We start from the raw sequence: 19,531 nt of genomic DNA, 5'->3' as shown, positions 1-19,531 counted from the left end.
TCTTTTTAAGTGGGAGAACTTTCACAATTTGTGGCTGACTAAATACTTTTTTGCCCCATTGTATGCTTTCACTTTTCACAATTAGAAGTGTGTGGGCATGGGATGAACATTGTAAATAAATTATTTCTGCCCGATGTGGGATTTAAACACGCAACCATTGAACTGTAAACCAACTGCCATAACAGACTAAGCCACCAATCAATCATAGCGTTTGGAAGAAGAAAAAAATACTACAATTTGACATGACCACCGTTGTCATTTATTTCTTGTTGTGATGGATGTAGCTACTGATATAAATGTGAATCTACATAGCCTACATGTTTATTTTCTCCGTATTCGTAAAAGCACATACATTTGTATGAAACGGCAAGCAAAAACACAATTTTGTGGAACGTCAGTAGTCTAGTCAAGGAAGCATCATGCAAAATATAATAGCACATTCCACTTACCAAGACCATTGCCAAATAAGGTGCGCCGTCACCTAATTTTATAGTTAGCTTTGAGGTGGTACCACCCAGCACATCTAGAAGAGAGTGTATTTCATACTGAACCCCTCCCTTGAGATGAAGTGAAATGATTATATTTTAGTCATTATATCTGTTTGGGCTTCTTGCGGTCCATTTGCATTCTACAAATTATTTCTAATTCTAATTACAAATTATTTGTAATTATGTTCAAGGCCCCCTGACCATCCGTTCAAGAAAAGATCGGCCTGCGGATAAATCTAGATGATCCCTGACGTAGAGGCACCTTCTCAAGATGTCACGCCTGCTCCCGCTCCCTGGCGCTCGAGGGCGCCAGGCTACCCATCTTTACACGCACCTGTCACCATCATTACACGCAGCAGCACTCATTGGACTCACCTGGTCTCCTTCACGTGGTTGATTGCCCCTGTATATCTGTCTGTTCCTCGGTGGTGTTCCCTGTGTCCGCATTAATTGTTGTTACGTGTTTCTGTTCCATGTCTGTCAGTTATTAAACCTTCCCTTCCTGTACCTGCTTCTTATCTCCTGCGTGGATCCTTTCCCAAGAGGCCTCTACAACATGATTTCAATGGTACAGTCGAACCGCTAGTGTCAATTCTCCTGGAAGAAGCTAGCTAGCTTACAAAGAATAGCAACAAAATATATCTAGTTAACAGAAGAAAGGAAGACAAAATAAGGACAAAAGAAGGACAGAAGAAAAAGGAAAAGAAAGAGGACAACAAAGTGAAACAGTCAGCACTTCTATTGCAACTTCGTATTTCGTCGTCCTAACGTAGTCTACACTGCTATCTGCCCAGCAGCTAGCCAGCTAGCATACGTCCACCGTCTACCGAATAGCAGCACTGTAGAAACTATTACACTCAACTGAACGACTTGATTAGTGTAGTGTTAGCTAGCTACATAGTTGTCTTTGCTGTCTTCGTATCCAAGATAATTGTGTAGTTTAGAGCGTGTAGTCTTAGAGTGATTATCTTAATTTACCGAGGTTAGCTAGCCAGCTATTTGTCGTCCTTAACGTAGGAGACACTGCTAGCTAGCCAACAGCTAGCCAACGTCTACTGAATAGAACTTCCGCACTCAACAACCCGGTCGCATTCCGCTTCGCTCCACAGGTAGTATCACATTTTTCATTTCATTACAGCACAACGGTTTGATTTGTTTGATCGTAGCTAGCTACATAGCCGTCTGTGTATCAAAGATAATTGTGTAGTCTAGAGCGATTTTCTAGGTTAGCTAGCCAGCTATTGTCGTTCTTTTAATGCAATCTAACGTCATCAACACTGCGAGCTAGCCAGCTAGCCCCCGAATAGCAGCACTGTAGAAACTATTACACTCAACGGAACGACTTGATTAGTGTAGTGTCAACAACGCAGCCACTGCCAGCTAGCCTACTTCAGCAGTACTGTATCATTTGAATCATTTTAGTCAATAAGATTCTTGCTACGTAAGCTTAACTTTCTGAACATTCGAGACGTGTAGTCCACTTGTCATTCCAATCTCCTTGCATTAGCGTAGCCTCTTCTGTAGCCTGTCAACTATGTGTCTGTCTATCCCTGTTCTCTCCTCTCTGCACAGACCATACAAACGCTCCACACCGCGTGGCCGCTGCCACCCTAATCTGGTGGTCCCAGCGCGCACGACCCACGTGGAGTTCCAGGTCTCCGGTAGCCTCTGGAACTGCCGATCTGCAGCCAACAAGGCAGAGTTCATCTCAGCCTATGCCTCCCTCCAGTCCCTCGACTTCTTGGCACTGACAGAAACTGTTATGCAGGTGAATGAGGACCCAAAAGCGACTTGGCGAAAACAGAGTCTTTAATCCAGTTAAAGGAAATAGCAATACTCCTAGACAAATCGGAGCGGTAAATAAAGTATAAAAAACAATTCCACTCGTAATCACGAGAACTGACTGGAGACTCGATAATAAACTGCAGGTTGCCTCGGGAAGGCACTTGACCGTAGCAGACTCAGACACCTGCTCACCACGCAGCATCTGAGGAAAACACGACACGACAGGGCGATACAAAGACACAGCACGGTGAACAATATACAAGGATCCGACAGGGCAGAAACGGAAAACAAGGGGAGAAATAGGGACTCTAATCAGGGGAAAAGATAGGGAACAGGTGTGGGAAGACTAAATGATTGATTAGGGGAATAGGAACAGCTGGGAGCAGGAACGGAACGATAGAGAGAAGAGAGAGAGAGAGGGAGAGAGAAAAAGGGGAACGAACCTAAAAAGACCAGCAGGGGGAAAACGAACAGAAGGAAAAGCAAAATGACAAGACAATATAAGACAAAACATGACAGAAACATGGATCACCACAGATAACACTGCTACTCCTACTGCTCTCTCTTCGTCCGCCCACGTGTTCTCGCACACCCCGAGAGCTTCTGGTCAGCGGGGTGGTGGCATCGGGATCCCTATCTCTCCCAAGTGGTCATTCTCTCTTTCTCCCCTTACCCATCTGTCTATCGCCTCCTTTGAATTTCATGCTGTCACAGTTACCAGCCCTTTCAAGCTTAACATCCTTATCATTTATCGCCCTCCAGGTCCCCTCGGAGAGTTCATCAATGAGCTTGATGCCTTGATAAGCTCCTTTCCTGTGGACGGCTTACCTCTCACAGTTCTGGGCGACTTTAACCTCCCCACGTCTACCTTTGACTCATTCCTCTCTGCCTCCTTCTTTCCACTCCTCTCCTCTTTTGACCTCACCCTCTCACCTTCCCCCCCTACTCACAAGGCAGGCAATACGCTCGACCTCATCTTTACTAGATGCTGTTTTTCCACTAACCTCATTGCAACTCCCCTCCAAGTCTCCGACCATTACCTTGTATCCTTTTCCCTCTCATCCAACACTTCCCACACTGCCCCTACTCGGATGGTATCGCGCCGTCCCAACCTTCGCTCTCTCTCCCCCGCTACTCTCTCCTCTTCCATCCTATCATCTCTTCCCTCTGCTCAAACCTTCTCCAACCTATCTCCTGATTCTGCCTCCTCAACCCTCCTCTCCTCCCTTTCTGCATCCTTTTGACTCTCTATGTCCCCTATCTTCCAGGCCGGCTCGGTCCTCCCCTCCCGCTCCGTGGCTTGACGACTCATTGCGAGCTCACAGAACAGGGCTCCGGGCAGCCGAGCGGAAATGGAGGAAAACTCGCCTCCCTGCGGACCTGGCATCCTTTCACTCCCTCCTCTCTACATTTTCCTCCTCTGTCTCTGCTGCTAAAGCCACTTTCTACCACTCTAAATTCCAAGCATCTGCCTCTAACCCTAGGAAGCTCTTTGCCACCTTCTCCTCCCTCCTGAATCCCCCCTCCTCCCTCTCTGCAGATGACTTCGTCAACCATTTTGAAAAGAAGGTCGACGACATCCGATCCTCGTTTGCTAAGTCAAACGACACCGCTGGTTCTGCTCACACTGCCCTACCCTGTGCTCTGACCTCTTTCTCCCCTCTCTCTCCAAATGAAATCTTGCGTCTTGTGACGGCCGGCCGCCCAACAACCTGCCCGCTCGACCCTATCCCCTCCTCTCTTCTCCAGACCATTTCCGGAGACCTTCTCCCTTACCTCACCTCGCTCATCAACTTATCCCTGACCGCTGGCTACGTCCCTTCCGTCTTCAAGAGAGCGAGAGTTGCACCCCTTCTGAAAAAACCTACACTCGATCCCTCCGATGTCAACAACTACAGACCAGTATCCCTTCTTTCTTTTCTCTCCAAAACGCTTGAACGTGCCGTCCTTGGTCAGCTCTCCCGCTATCTCTCTCAGAATGACCTTCTTGATCCAAATCAGTCAGGTTTCAAGACTAGTCATTCAACTGAGACTGCTCTTCTCTGTATCACGGAGAGGCGCTCCGCACCGCTAAGGCTAACTCTCTCTCCTCTGCTCTCATCCTTCTAGACCTATCGGCTGCCTTCGATACTGTGAACCATCAGATCCTCCTCTCCACCCTCTCCGAGTTGGGCATCTCCGGCGCGGCCCACGCTTGGATTGCGTCCTACCTGACAGGTCGCTCCTACCAGGTGGCGTGGCGAGAATCTGTCTCCTCACCACGCGCTCTCACCACTGGTGTCCCCCAGGGCTCTGTTCTAGGCCCTCTCCTATTCTCGCTATACACCAAGTCACTTGGCTCTGTCATAACCTCACATGGTCTCTCCTATCATTGCTATGCAGACGACACACAATTAATCTTCTCCTTTCCCCCTTCTGATGACCAGGTGGCGAATCGCATCTCTGCATGTCTGGCAGACATATCAGTGTGGATGATGGATCACCACCTCAAGCTGAACTTCGGCAAGACGGAGCTGCTCTTCCTCCCGGGGAAGGACCGCCCGTTCCATGATCTCGCCATCACGGTTGACAACTCCATTGTGTCCTCCTCCCAGAGCGCTAAGAACCTTGGCGTGATCCTGGACAACACCCTGTCGTTCTCAACTAACATCAAGGCGGTGGCCCGTTCCTGTAGGTTCATGCTCTACAACATCCGCAGAGTACGACCCTGCCTCACACAGGAAGCGGCGCAGGTCCTAATCCAGGCACTTGTCATCTCCCGTCTGGATTACTGCAACTCGCTGTTGGCTGGGTTCCCTGCCTGTGCCATTAAACCCCTACAACTCATCCAGAACGCCGCAGCCCGTCTAGTGTTCAACCTTCCCAAGTTCTTTCACGTCACCCCGCTCCTCCGCTCTCTCCACTGGCTTCCAGTTGAAGCTCGCATCCGCTACAAGACCATGGTGCTTGCCTACGGAGCTGTGAGGGGAACGGCACCTCAGTACCTCCAGGCTCTGATCAGGCCCTACACCCAAATAAGGGCACTGCGTTCATCCACCTCTGGCCTGCTCGCCACCCTACCACTGAGGAAGTACAGTTCCCGCTCAGCCCAGTCAAAACTGTTCGCTGCTCTGGCTCCCCAATGGTGGAACAAACTCCCTCACGACGCCAGGACAGCGGAGTCAATCACCACCTTCCGGAGACACCTGAAACCCCACCTCTTTAAGGAATACCTAGGATAGGATAAAGTAATCCTTCTCCCCCCCCCTTAAAATATTTAGATGCACTATTGTAAAGTGGCTGTTCCACTGGATGTCATAAGGTGAATGCACCAATTTGTAAGTCGCTCTGGATAAGAGCGTCTGCTAAATGACTTAAATGTAAATGTAATGTAAATGTCAATAAGAGCTAGATTTACTACTAAAAGACCAAAATATATCACTTTTGCAACAAACTATCACAATGAAGACAGGCGTTGATGTGTTTCACTATAACTAATCCTAAAACATATGTTTTTCGATGAAAAAAATGTTTTTTTTTACATTACAGTTACTCTTTAAGTCTTACCTTGTCCTAGATAGTCTATAGATCTCTTATTTATGGAAGTAAATAGTATTATCCCGAAGAAACCCATTTTCATGCTGCAAAGACTCTCTTGTTATGTTTTATATATGGTTTGAAATATGACAAGTTGGATCTACAGTATCTCACCGTCAGGCTGACTTTCACTCATCCATCATTCTAGATCAGCTGTCATGAAGCTTGGCACAATATGACAGTGTTGGGAAGTAGTGAACGACAGCAGTAGCTTGGTGGAAGTTGAACACAATTCAAATCTCAGTAGTGTTTTCTGTAGTTAATTACTTTTTGCCATGTAAACTACACTACTTTTTGAGGCAAAAAGAGAAGAAAATAATGGAGAAATTGGCAATAATTTATTTTATTTTTCAGCTTCAGACCTGCCTAATTCTCACTTGAAACCGTTTTTGCAATTTGTCGTCTATGACATTTCAGATTTAGATATGATAATTTTTCCCGAGGTAGCTTGAAAACTATATAATTGTTAAAAATATTTTTTATTAAGGGTAGCTTTTCTTTAGCTTAACTTCTTCTAGTGTGAAGTAATTGGTAGTTTGGTCAACTATGATTTCAGAGTAGCTTCCCCAGCACTGCTGCCTAATGTATCATCATCAAGTATGTCTTGTTCTTTGCAAATTTGCCTATGCTTTCTGAACTCTTACTGAACTACAAGTGTAAACTATAAAGAATGATCAAAATGTTTGTGATGATTCAACCTCGTATGTTGATTTCAAAAACGTTCTTAAAGCCATCTGTGCATGATAAAGTACTAGAAATGTATTTCCATTGACCTCTATCACTTCATAGTACATTACAACATTTCTATAAGCACTCATAAAAGTGAATCCATCCTTTAAGACAATTGATAAGAATTGGCAGTTGAATGCATTCATAATACATTAGACACAGTTGGTTCAGAGAAAGTGTTATAAAAAAACAGGGTATTCCAAAGTATTCCCTGCTTTTCTCAACCACCCCATGGCGGACGGATTGATTCAGGGAGATGGTAATATTAGAGGGGGCTGTGAATCACCAGTCTTTGATGATTCTCACACCATCTCTTAAATGTTTTATGTCCCGGCTAGAAATCAAACCATCTTTACCTTGCTCTGTAGTTGATGTTCGGGTTTGATGTACCAGAGGAATCGACACTATCTGATTGCGTCAACATAGAGAAGGGGGTCAGTGTCTGAAGATAAAGTGTACCCACCTGACCCTTCTTCCACTCAGATCTGAAGACACACACATACGCATGCACACACACATTGAACACACAAACACACACGCGCACACACTATACCAGGCCTTAACCTTTGAACTAAATTATTCACATTGTGTTTGGAATGCTGCCAGAGTCCGTGTCAAATTAACACCCCATTAACTTTATGTATTTTATGTATTTTACTTAACCTTTATTTAACTAGGCAAGTCGGTTAAGAGCAAATTCTTATTTATAATTAACAAATACACAAATAGAAAACTCGTAAATGAGGGCAAAAATGATTGGTCACGTCAAATTTGTATAATTTAACCTGGCAAAACAAGAAGAGCGAAGAATTTAGGATTTCCGTGGTTGAATTCCGGGCCATGAGTGACTTCTGAGATGTGGCATAGTTTTGAGGACCTCTGAGATGTGGCATAGTTTAAGGTCAATTGTGTCAACGTCTGATATTCAGAATGAATTACTTTTGTAGACAAGACAAACACGTTGGGCTTAGAATAGCTACTACATATTCTGCTTGTAATACCAGTTTGTACTGTATATGTACTGTGTCACCATTGCCATATGTTTCAAGGATTAAGAGGGACCTTAGCATTTTCTGTGAGGAATGACTTAAAACCAACATGGCGTTACTCAATCTGCGCAGTGGATGTTTGTGGATAGACTTTGACATTAAAACACCTGGATAGACGATGGCTCATAGCTTTGTGTCTAGCCCTTAGTGTCATCCGTAATGTAATACTTTTGGTACCCATGGTAACTACCTGAAGCAACTTACCAATGAATCAACAGGGAATATTTGCATAGTCAAATAAAGCCCAACACAACATTTCAATTTCTCTTTCGTTATGTATTTCACCTGCTGTTCATTGATTTATGCTCCCATCCCCGAGCTGAAAGCATTGCTGTTATGTAAATATATATATATATATTTATAGTTAAATATCAGAGTTGTTGGCTGTAATCAAATGGGGCACTTTGGATTCAAAAGAGTGAATGCATAAGAATATGAATCAAGCTTGTTTTCTATCTCACATCAGTCTAATAGAGACAGGAGTAATAAGAGTGCCACTGGATATATTAATATGAAACTGAGAGCAGTTGAAAGGTTATTTAAACCAGCAGTGGTTGCTTACTTGTTCAATTATTTAAATGCATGGGATATAAACCAGTCCTCAGGTATTGCGAAACATAAATTCATTATGCATAAAATGTCTTCCTTTGTCATGAAAGTCACACAATACTCCATATTCAACCACACTTTTTCCGGGCCGTAACAGTCAAAGCCGACATTCTACCCACGAGCGGAACGTTCCTTTGACCTGGATTATTACATTTCTTAGTCACCTCGCTTTCTGAAGCAAAGACCAAATGAAAAGGGAATAATATTGAAAATATTACATCAAGATGGCTCCTATAGTAAATTACTAGCAGGCTATAGTAAACGCAATGTTAAGATTCTGTTTGTTGACCCTTTCTTCATTTCAGGGAAGGGTGTGATGGCATGGCTACTGACATTTGGGAGAGACTTACTGTGGCTTTATTGTCCACCCTCTTGTCCTCACCTGTGATAGTTCCCTACTCCTTGGTGTGTAGTAAACACAATGTTTCATTGGTTTTTCCCTTTTTCTTTCAAACACTTAGTGACATCCAAGTCCTGGCCTCCTCACCTGTGATAGTTCGCTGCTGTCTACTCTCCCGCTACCATCAGCGTCGAAGCGCTTAAACAGAAGGTCGACCAGCTTCTTTCTGGTGGCCATGTTTTCTTTGTGGCCCCCACGGTTGCCAGTTTCCATGTATCGCTGGTCATGCAGGTTCAGAATTTTGATCTTCAACCTCCGGTAGTCACTCAGTCTGCAGTTGTCATCTGAGGAACAACAACAAGAGAGAAGAAGTTAAAATGGCTTAATCATGTAAAGTGAGGCCGATATAAAACCAATGTGCACACCCAGAGACGTCATACCCAAAGGAGGTACAAGGACACTAACATCTCAAATTTCTCCTGTTTTTATTTTATTTTCAGATGTTAAACTGTTTTGGGATAGGGGGCACCATTTTCACTTTTGGATGAATAGCGTGCCCAGATTGAACGACCTCCTACTCTGTCCCAGATGCTAATATATGTATATTATTATTCGTTTTGGATAGAAAACACTCCGAAGTTTCTAAAACTGTTTGAATGATGCCTGTGAGTGTAACAGAACTCATATGGCAGGTGAAAACCTGAGAAAAATTCCAACCAGAAAGTGGGACATCTGAGGTTGTGGTTTTTCAAAGATTGGCCTACCGATTACACATTGAGATATATCTTTAGAAACTTGAATGAGGATTCTACTATAAAGGAGGGGCTCATGAGACCTCTTTGAGTCAGTGGTCTGGCAGAGTGCCTTGGTCTCATGACGAGTTACCTCTCGTTCCAGTGCTTTTCTGAAGACAATGGAATTCTCCGGAACATTATTGATGTTTTATGTTAAAAACTTCCTAAAGATTGATTCCATACATCGTTTGGCTTGTTTCTACGACCTGTAACGGAACTTTCCGAGTTTTTGTCTGGACGAAATGCTCGAGCCTCATGAAGATGGATTAGTGGGCTGAACACGCTAACAACAAGTGGCTATTTGGACATAAATTATGGACTTTATGGAACAAATCAGTCATTTATTGTCGAACTGGGATTCCTGGGAGTGCCTTCTGATGAAGATCATCAAAGGTGAATATTTATGGTGTTATTTCTAACTTCTATTGATTCCAAAATGGCGGATATTCCTCTATGCTTTTTCCATAAAGTTTGTTTGAAATCTGACACAGCAGTTGCATTAAGGAGAAGTGTATCTTTATTTATGTGAATAACAGTTGTATCTTTAATCAATGTTTATTATGAGTATTTCTGCAAAATCACCGAATGTTTTGGAAGCAAAACATTACTGCACGTAAGGCGCCAATGTAAACTGAGATTTTTGGATATAAATATGCACATTATCGAACAAAACATACATGTATTGTGCAAGATGATGTCCTATGAGTGTCATCTGATGAAGATCCTCAAAGGTTAGTAATTTTATCTATATATTCTGCTTTTTGTGACTCATATCTTTGGCTGGAAAAATGGCTGTGTTTTATTTGGCTATGACCTAACATCATATGTTGTGTTTTTGCTGTAAAGCATTTTTTAAATCAGACACGATGGGTAGATTAAGAAGATGTTTATCTTTCATTTGCTGTATTAGACTTGTTAATGTGTGAAAGTTACATAGTTCTAAAAAATATTTTAGAATTTCGCGCGCTGCCTTTTCAGCGGAATGTTGTGGAGGGGTTCCCCTAGAAAGGTTAAATAATTTAATAAAAAATGTAAGCCCACATTTGATCAAAATTATTTATAAAAAGTGTTATTATGCGGAGGGGCACACTAACTGGACCATATTTTTCCTATCAGCTAACCACATCATATGTTATAGCAATCTCAGTCGATGACACAGTCGATGACGTGGCACACAACCATTAGTTGATGCATGCAAAGTCTAACCAGTGGAACATTTCTAGTATAGTTAGTAGAGGAGGAGAGAGTGTCAAGTGACAGGGTTTGGCGGGGTAGGCCGTCATTGTAAAAAATAATTTGTTCTTAACTGACTTGCCTAGTTAAATAAGGATGACTAATTTCAACTGGGCACAAAATAATCTGAAACACAACCGAAACAAACAGAAAATGCATCCCCAAAATGTGTAGAGTCACTAGCTTGACGCAGTCATTGTGTGTATGGGACCAAATACTTAACTTTTTACTAAATGAATACACGTAAGTGAATTTGTCCCAATACTTTTGGTCCCCTAAGATGGGTCGGGGGGTCAATGTACAAAAAGTGCTGTAATTTCTAAACGTTTCACCCGGTATGGATGAAAATACAGTCTGCACTTTAACCTCATAGTCATTGTATTATTTCAAATCCAAAGTGCTGGAGTACATAGCCAAAACAACCAAACATTTGTGCCCCTTCTAAAATAATGGGTACATGACGCCCCTATCTGCAGCATATGAGTCTCTGTTCATGCAGAATATTAAGTTTAGCACTCTCATAACTTGTAGTGTTGTGTGGGTTGGCAATGATGGAAGTTGTGAGCGAATTCATTATCAAACACCAACAGTAAGAGAAAATATGATGATTTGTGTTTGCAATCCACCACCAAAAAGCAGACATCAAAAGAGTCAACTGCATGAAATATTCAGCATAGAAGAGTTACGAGCAAAAATAATGACTGGAACTTGTCATTCCAATGTATGACATATTGTAAAACTTATTTTTCTTATTTCTAGAGAAGTGTTAGTGACAGTTCTGTGGTGACAGTTCTGTTGGCTGTTGTGAACTACACCTGAGTAGACTTTGCTTTCTCCAGACAGAAATAAAATACTAAAGCAGGACAGAAAGTTTGAGGGAATGTTTCGAGTTGCTTTAGACAGGTGTTCTCGACAGTGGCATAACACAATTAGTGACAGACAGTCGTCTCAAGACAAAGCCTCTCAAGGACTGTGGCATCCCCATCTACAGGGTGTGACTGTGCACCATTTTGCTGCCAAGCGCTGCACATCATGAAATGGCCTCTGTTTTGACAAGCCTTGGTGACAGAAAAGCTGCCTCAGAAATGGCCGAATGAATAAAAGATAAATGGCTGCTAGCCCTAGCCCAGGGGATATGAAGGTCAGTGTTATCAAAAGCCCTGGACACACAGGGACAGACAGACACACACACACACACACACATAAATACACATGCACACACTGCAGGCACATACACACACTCTTATGGACAGACACTCGCACACTCTCTCTCTCTCTTTCTATAAAGTTTGCACACTCTCTCTCTCTTTCTATAAAATACACACACATACAGGTACACATACAATTACTGAGCATTCATTCAACAGCCTCGGCAGCAAATAACCTATTTTCTAAAACAAACTAAAGAAGATATACTTAAGCTGTCAAGTAGGGAGCTTTGAAAAGAATGGCAGCCTCTCATAATGCATGCTAGACTAGTATAGTGTCTAGTGCTTCGGCTATATGTTGTGAGAAGAGTGCCGTTGTTAACCCCTACCTAAATTCTTTGTGAAACACTCAAACGGCTTGGTGAGTGCATCTCTTCAATACAGTGTGTTCCGAATGGCTGGGAATCCGTCTCGAATGGAAACAACCCCTACATTCAACCAACTTGAACAACACCTGCGAGAATCGAATTGTTCATGTTTGCTACAACCACAAGCAAACATGGGGAGGGTCGAAATACTGGATAAAGTAAGTTAGTTTCAATTTCAACCAAGGCTTTCTGAAACATCTCTTCGGCGATGCATTCGGGACTGCAAAAGAGACTCCTAGAGAGACTTCTGTCCCCCTGGAGTGCCTCTGTATAATGCAAACTCCGGCAACATTGTTCATGTCGGAAACGTAGGACCACTCCTCGAGGCCCGAGAGACTCCATGTAAAAGCAGTCGCCATGGCTGACTGGCCCTTCTGATGGGGATTTCTTTTCTTCCACCGCCGCCACGGATTCCCATTCAGACATTGTTTAAAAAATATATATATTCTGGTCACGTTAGGCGGGTGTGACGCTAAGTGGCTCGCTAAGCACGAAAGACCCGTTGCGTGTTTATTAATTGTAATGGACTGGTGAAATAATTTGCAGGTCAGCTCCTCATTCGAGGATGAGAATATATGGGCGAGCAGACGCACGCATATTGGCCAGAAGGGGTTGAAGGATACGATTTGGATCCATCACGAGAGCCCCACGCCACAGAGGTATTACTGTTGACAGCAGAGTAGAATATAGCAATCAAACAGAGTAATTGTTCACAACACTCGTGGTCCTAATGCTGAATCATGGAATCATGCCTTGTGCAATGGCTTTGCTGCATGGCGAATCTGAAGGAATTCATTTGTCTTTGTTCTGTCAAGTCATTCTTGTTTTTCATTCCCGCAATGCTAGATAAAAAGAGGGTCCCAGTGAAAACGATAAGATGGAGAAGAGACGCAATGGCATTTTTATCTGCGAGCGGTTAAGATCAATCAATTCAAATTAAATCATTTTTAAACTAATGCTGTGCAGCTCTCTGGAGAATATATGATAGATGATCATTTGACGGTCCATTCACGGCTTTAGTCTCTTGCTTATTTGATTTGAAACTAATATGTTTATTCATGTTATTCCAATTGACATGTTTGAGTTGTCAATACATCAATTATACTGAACAAAAATATAAATGCAATATGCAACAATTTCAAATATTTTACTGAGTTACAGTTCATAGATGGAGAGCAGTCAATTGAAATAAAGTCACTGGGCCCTAATCTATGAATTTCACATGAATGGGCAGGGACATAGCCATGGGTGTGTCTGGCAGGGCATAAGTCCACCCACTGGGGAGCCAGGCCCAGCCAATTAGAATGAGTTTTTCCACACAAAGTTCTTTATTAGAGACAGAAACCTGCCTTACACCCCCCCCCCCCCAAAAAAAAAAAACTGCACATTTTAGAGTGGCCTTTTCTTGTCCCCAGCACAAGGTGCACCTGTGTAGTGGCCATGCTGTTTAATCAGCTTTTTGATATGCCACACCTGTCAGTTGGATGGATTATCTTGGAAAAGGAGAAATGCTCACTTACAAGGATGTAAACAAATTTGTGCACAACATTTTACAGAAATAAGTTTTTCGTGCATATGGAAATGTCTGGGGTCTTTTATTTCAGCTCATTAAAAATGGGACCAACACTTTACATATTGCGTTTATATTTTAAATCAAGTGGCAAAGCATTGCAATAATCTGTCATTACTTCCCCACAACCTGACTTAACAATATTACATACAGAGTTACACATTACGCATTGTAATCGCATGGGATCAATAACAACGATCCATGGATTACAGTGTACACTGCTTTTTTACATGCCTCTTTAGAATATTTCTGCTACACATTTTGTACGCAGAAAGAAACATTTTCAAAGTCAATTTCTACAGTAAACAATTCAGTGCTCATTTAGGACCCCCCCCCTCCAGTCCATATGATCATATTCATAATGATAAAAGACGTGAAACTGATTCTAGAGCAGCACTTCTACTCTAGGACATGTTATGAATATGGGCCCTGGTCCTCTAGGTCCGTCGTGTACGTTGGTTTTCATCCTTTGCCTTTAAGACACTGTATTATACACGGGTAACCAAATGTGTGAAACCTATGTCTAAATTAGAAACATAAACAGATCAAGCTAGAGGGACATAAAAGTCAGCAGTACTATGGCCCTTGAGGATTGAGCCTTTGTATCCTTGAATCCAAACTGACATGATCCCTTTTTACCATTGTTCTGGAGAATATCACTTTAAATTCTAGCCATGGGGCTTTTGCAACCCTCATATAGATCTATCAGCCATTATTACAAAGCGTAAACAGGATATTATGTATGTACGGGGAAGAGGTGCAATGAGACAGTTCATTAAGGATAGATTAAACATCCACTTCACCCCAAACCACAGTTCACTGTTAAAGGGACGGTGAATGCCACTGAACTCTGTCCCCTACTCAAAAAGTATTGCTGTTTTATTTATGTAGAGAAAGAGGAAAGAGGCTGCTCAGCGGAATAGCTTGTGTCACATCCCCCCCCCCCCATCCCCGTTTCCCCGTCCCCGTTTCCCCCCCCCATCCGCCAGGTACTGCCTCCGCCCCACCATACATCAAATCACCACGGCGTGACAACTCGGCTACCCAAATCAAAGGTCACTGATTGCTATCTTAAAGACCAACTAGAGGTGTCATTGGTGTAACACCTGACTGGATCCGAAATGGATCTCTGGGCAGTGGGCCGCAAACTCCCCACAGCTGCTCTGCCGAGCCGGGGGACTGCATTACTGCCGCCGTAGCCAGCCCACTACCGATTTGCTGTTTTTCTGAGATGCAGTCAATGCATTGAATTAGACTCTGTATATTCCTATAGACATTATACACCGAATTGGACATGGAACATTCTCATTCTAGCAACCTAGCTAGCTATCAGAGTCCAGATCAAATTAAACAATCCATTTGCAACCTGTGATTTTTCCAGCTATAACAGCGGTGTAGTTGATACCTCACTGAGCTCCAGGTGAAAAATATTCTTATTCTGTCTGTAGCCCTTCTCTTCGCTCAGTCTCTGTCTGTCTCTGTCTCTTTACCGCCTTACTGCTACCTCCCAGTGTGTATTGGCACCCCCAGTTGCACCTCTAATTTGCTTTTCTCACTCCTGTGAGCTGGGCCCACTGTTCGTCTCCATTCCTTTATCTTCAATCACACACGCACACACGCTCGTGCACACACACACATACCTTTGAGGAGATCATTATTTGCCAGGAGTCTTGAATCTACTCATTCTCTTACATTATTGTTAGTAATTCCTAATTCTATGGCCAATACACTCCCTCCCTAATTAGCTCAACTCAGCTCTTATGTATTTTAGTGTCCCCTCACCTTTTCTTCGCAAAGTGAAATCTGTTCCAATTATGTATCCGCTGCAGGATTCACATTCCATTGGATCTCTATGAAAACATTATGTTTTCATCTGTGCTACTGAAATACATTCACATTCCATCGTTATTCCATGATTTAGATGACCAAACCCATTTTTATCATAACCCCCATACCAGTGGCTGTCCATGTCGTTTAAGACAAGGGAAGATATATTTTTTTATCGCTATTACAGCAGATTACATGACTGGCATTCATATTCCATTCACCAAGCTCAATGTAACATGGATAGGTTTAGGCTACGACATGATACTCAAATTTTGCATGTACCCATCATGAGGTTGCTACAACCTAGCCTATGAATGTAAGTTTACAACGTAAACTGATCTACGCACAAGTCGAGAGAATTATGAGTAATCAAGGTGACAGACAGGTCACGTTCAATACCGTGTTGCACACTCTTGCCTGCATTCAGCTCATCTACGGTATAATCATTAGACCAACAGTTGCAAACGAGAGTTTCTATTGAACAAATGAAGGTATGTCTATCCCTGTTTCGTTGCGATTGCTTCTGTTTGAGATATATATATATATATTTCTTTTAATCGGCACAATGAATACACACACCCCTGATCACAAGAAAACACAGTTAACATTCATAGCAGCCACATTCAAACAGCTCATTGTATATATAATTACTTCTTGCATCTATCTTATGGACTTCAGTGCACAACACATCAGCTATCTGTGACCAGGCAAAAAAAACATTTCCAAGCAAAACCTTCATATCATGACCGCTACCTGCTACACACAGCCTACATCATTGTCACCATATTAGCTAATGTCAAGTCAACATAGCTATTAGAACTAACATGTAAGTAAACCCACTGGAATCATGTAGTACAGTGTACGAGCAGTTTAGTAGTTACACCGGTGGGCCCCAGTGGCAATAAATTAAATAAAACCAAAAGCTTACCTTGAATTCCAGTGTTGGATAACCATAGTCAGCTAGCTAACATAGCGTCCTTCTCTGATTGAGCTGGGTGTTTGAGAAGACCAAACTAGCTAGCTGCATTCCATGGTAGCTAAGTAAGTGAAAGAGAAAGTGAAAAAAATATATACTACGAAATATAGCTAGCTCTCTATCTTTCTCTCTCTCGCTTCTCCTTAATTTTGGAAGAAATACATTTGTTCAAAACTGTTCAACTTCTGAGCCAACTTCTGGGCCTAGTGTAGACCATTGCAAAACAGTGTTTTAATCAATTCTTTGGTGACATGTGAATGTATTTAGTATTAGTGTTGTAAAGTACTTAGGTAAATATACTTGAAAGTACTACTTAATAGTGTTTGGGGTATGTGTACTTTACATTACTATTTATATTTTTGACAACTTTTTGTTTTACTTCACTACATTCCAAAATAAATAATGTACTTTTTACTCCATACATTTTCCCTGACACCGAAAAGTACTCATTACATTTTTAATGCTTAGCAGGACAGGAATTGGTCCAATTCATGCAATTATCAAGAGAACATCTATGGTCATACTCTGATCTGGCAGACTCACTAAACACACATGCTTCATTTGTAAATAATGTTTGATTGTTGCAGTGTGCCACTGGCTATACAGTTCATTCAGAAAGTATTCAGACGCACTTGACTTTTCCCACATTCTGTTACTTTACAGCCCTATTCTAAAATGGATTCAATTGTCCCCCCCCCATCAATCTACACACAATGAGAAAAAAAAAACATTTGATTTGGATACACCTACTCATTCTAGGGTTGTATTAGTTTCTACATTGTAGAATAATAGTGAAGACTTCAAAACTATGAAAAAAACACATGGAACCATGTACTAACCTAAAAGGTGTTAAACAAATCGAATATATATTTTATATTTGAGATTCTTCAAAGTAGCCACTCTCTGCATTGAAGACAGCTTTGCTCACTCTTGGCATTCTCTCGTATCAAAATGTGGCAAAAGTAATGGGGTCTGAATCATTTCCGAACGCACTGTACAATGCACTGTATAATGAATTTGAATTAATTTATACTTTTACTTTTGTACTTAAGTATATTCAAATCAAAAATAAAATAAAATTGTATTTGTCACATGCGCCAAATTCAATTCAACCTTACAGTGGAATGCTTACTTACAAGCCCTTAACCAGTAATACAGTTTAAAGAAAATACAAAAAAGTAGGAGGTAAGAATAACAAATAATTAAAGAGCAGCAGTAAATAACAATAGCGATAAGGACAATAGGATATTTACAGGGGGTATCGGCCAGAGTCAATTTGCAGGGGGCACCGGTGTCGAGGTAATTGAGGTAATATGCAATGCAAAAAGTCTGGATAGCCATTTGATTAGATGTTCAGGAGTCTTATGGCTTGGGGGTAGAAGCTGTTTTAGAAACCTCTTGGACATAGACTTGGTGCTCCTGTCATGCAGGTGAAAGAGGACCCAAAAGCGACTTGGCGAAAACAGAGTCTTTAATCCAGTAAAGTAAATACAATCAAAAAACACAACTTTCACTCGAAATGACGAGGACAAACTGGAGACTCGATCTTGAACAGCAGGTGAACAGCAGGTTGCCTCGGGAAGGCACTTGAACCAAACAGACTCAGACACCTGCTCACCACGCAGCATCTGAGGAAAACACGACACGACAGGGCGATACACAAACACAGCACGGTGAATTCTAGACAAGGAACCGACAGGGCAGAAACGAATAACAAGGAGAGAAATAGGGACTCTAATCAGGGAAAAGGATCGGGAACAGGTGTGGGAAGACTAAATGATTGATTAGGGGAATAGGAACAGCTGGGAGCAGGAACGGAACGATAGAGAGAAGAGAGAGCGGGAGAGTGAGAGAGGGAGGGGGAGAGAGAGGGATAGAAAGAGGGAAAGAACCTAATAAGACCAGCAGAGGGAAACGAATAGAAGGAGAAGAACAGGGACAAGGCATGATAATCAATGACAAAACATGACAGTACCCCCACTCACCGAGCGCCTCCTGGCGCACTCGAGGAGGAATCCTGGCGGCAACGGAGGAAATCATCAATGAGTGAACGGTCCAGCACGTCCCGAGACGGAACCCAACTCCTCTCCTCAGGACCGTAAACCCTCCCAATCCACTAAGTATTGGTGACCCCGTCCCCGAGAACGCATGTCCATGATCTTATGTACCTTGTAAATAGGTGCGCTCTCGACAAGGACGGGAGGGGGAGGGAAGACGAACGGGAGTGCGAAGAAAGGGCTTGACACAGGAGACATGGAAGACAGGATGGACGCGACGAAGATGTCGCGGAAGAAGCAGTCGCACAGCGACAGGATTGACGACCTGGGAGACACGGAACGGACCAATGAACCGCGGAGTCAACTTACGAGAAGCTGTCGTAAGAGGAAGGTTGCGAGTGGAAAGCCACACTCTCTGGCCGCAACAATACCTTGGACTCTTAATCCTGCGTTTATTGGCGGCTCTCACAGTCTGTGCCCTGTAACGGCAAAGTGCAGACCTCACCCTCCTCCAGGTGCGCTCACAACGTTGGACAAACGCTTGAGCGGAGGGAACGCTGGACTCGGCAAGCTGGGATGAGAACAGAGGAGGCTGGTAACCCAGACTACTCTGAAACGGAGATAACCCGGTAGCAGACGAAGGAAGCGAATTGTGAGCGTATTCTGCCCAGGGAGCTGTTCTGCCCAAGACGCAGGGTTTCTGAAAGAAAGGCTGCGTAGTATGCGACCAATCGTCTGATTGGCCCTCTCTGCTTGACCGTTAGACTGGGGATGAAACCCGGAAGAGAGACTGACGGACGCACCAATCAAACGACAGAACTCCCTCCAAAACTGTGACGTGAATTGCGGGCCTCTGTCTGAAACGGCGTCTAACGGGAGGCCATGAATTCTGAATACATTCTCGATAATGATTTGTGCCGTCTCCTTAGCGGAAGGAAGTTTAGCGAGGGGAATGAAATGTGCCGCCTTAGAGAACCTATCG

At 42.9% G+C, this 19,531-nt stretch overlaps 1 protein-coding gene across 1 annotated transcript in view; it reads right to left on the bottom strand.

Annotated features, from left to right (window-relative positions):
• The window catches only part of LOC124011297 (follistatin-related protein 5-like), a 195,145-nt gene that overhangs the window by 73,446 nt on the left and 102,168 nt on the right, over window positions 1-19,531 (bottom strand). Inside the window, 1 exon segment of the mRNA XM_046324524.1 lies at window positions 8,724-8,920. Coding sequence (XP_046180480.1) covers window positions 8,724-8,920 — 197 coding nt within the window.

The sequence above is a fragment of the Oncorhynchus gorbuscha genome, linkage group LG23 (genome assembly GCF_021184085.1).
Source record: "Oncorhynchus gorbuscha isolate QuinsamMale2020 ecotype Even-year linkage group LG23, OgorEven_v1.0, whole genome shotgun sequence".
Lineage (NCBI taxonomy): Eukaryota > Metazoa > Chordata > Actinopteri > Salmoniformes > Salmonidae > Oncorhynchus > Oncorhynchus gorbuscha.
The sequence above is the reverse complement of the archived record's forward strand: the minus strand, read 5'-3'. Positions and strand labels throughout refer to the sequence as shown.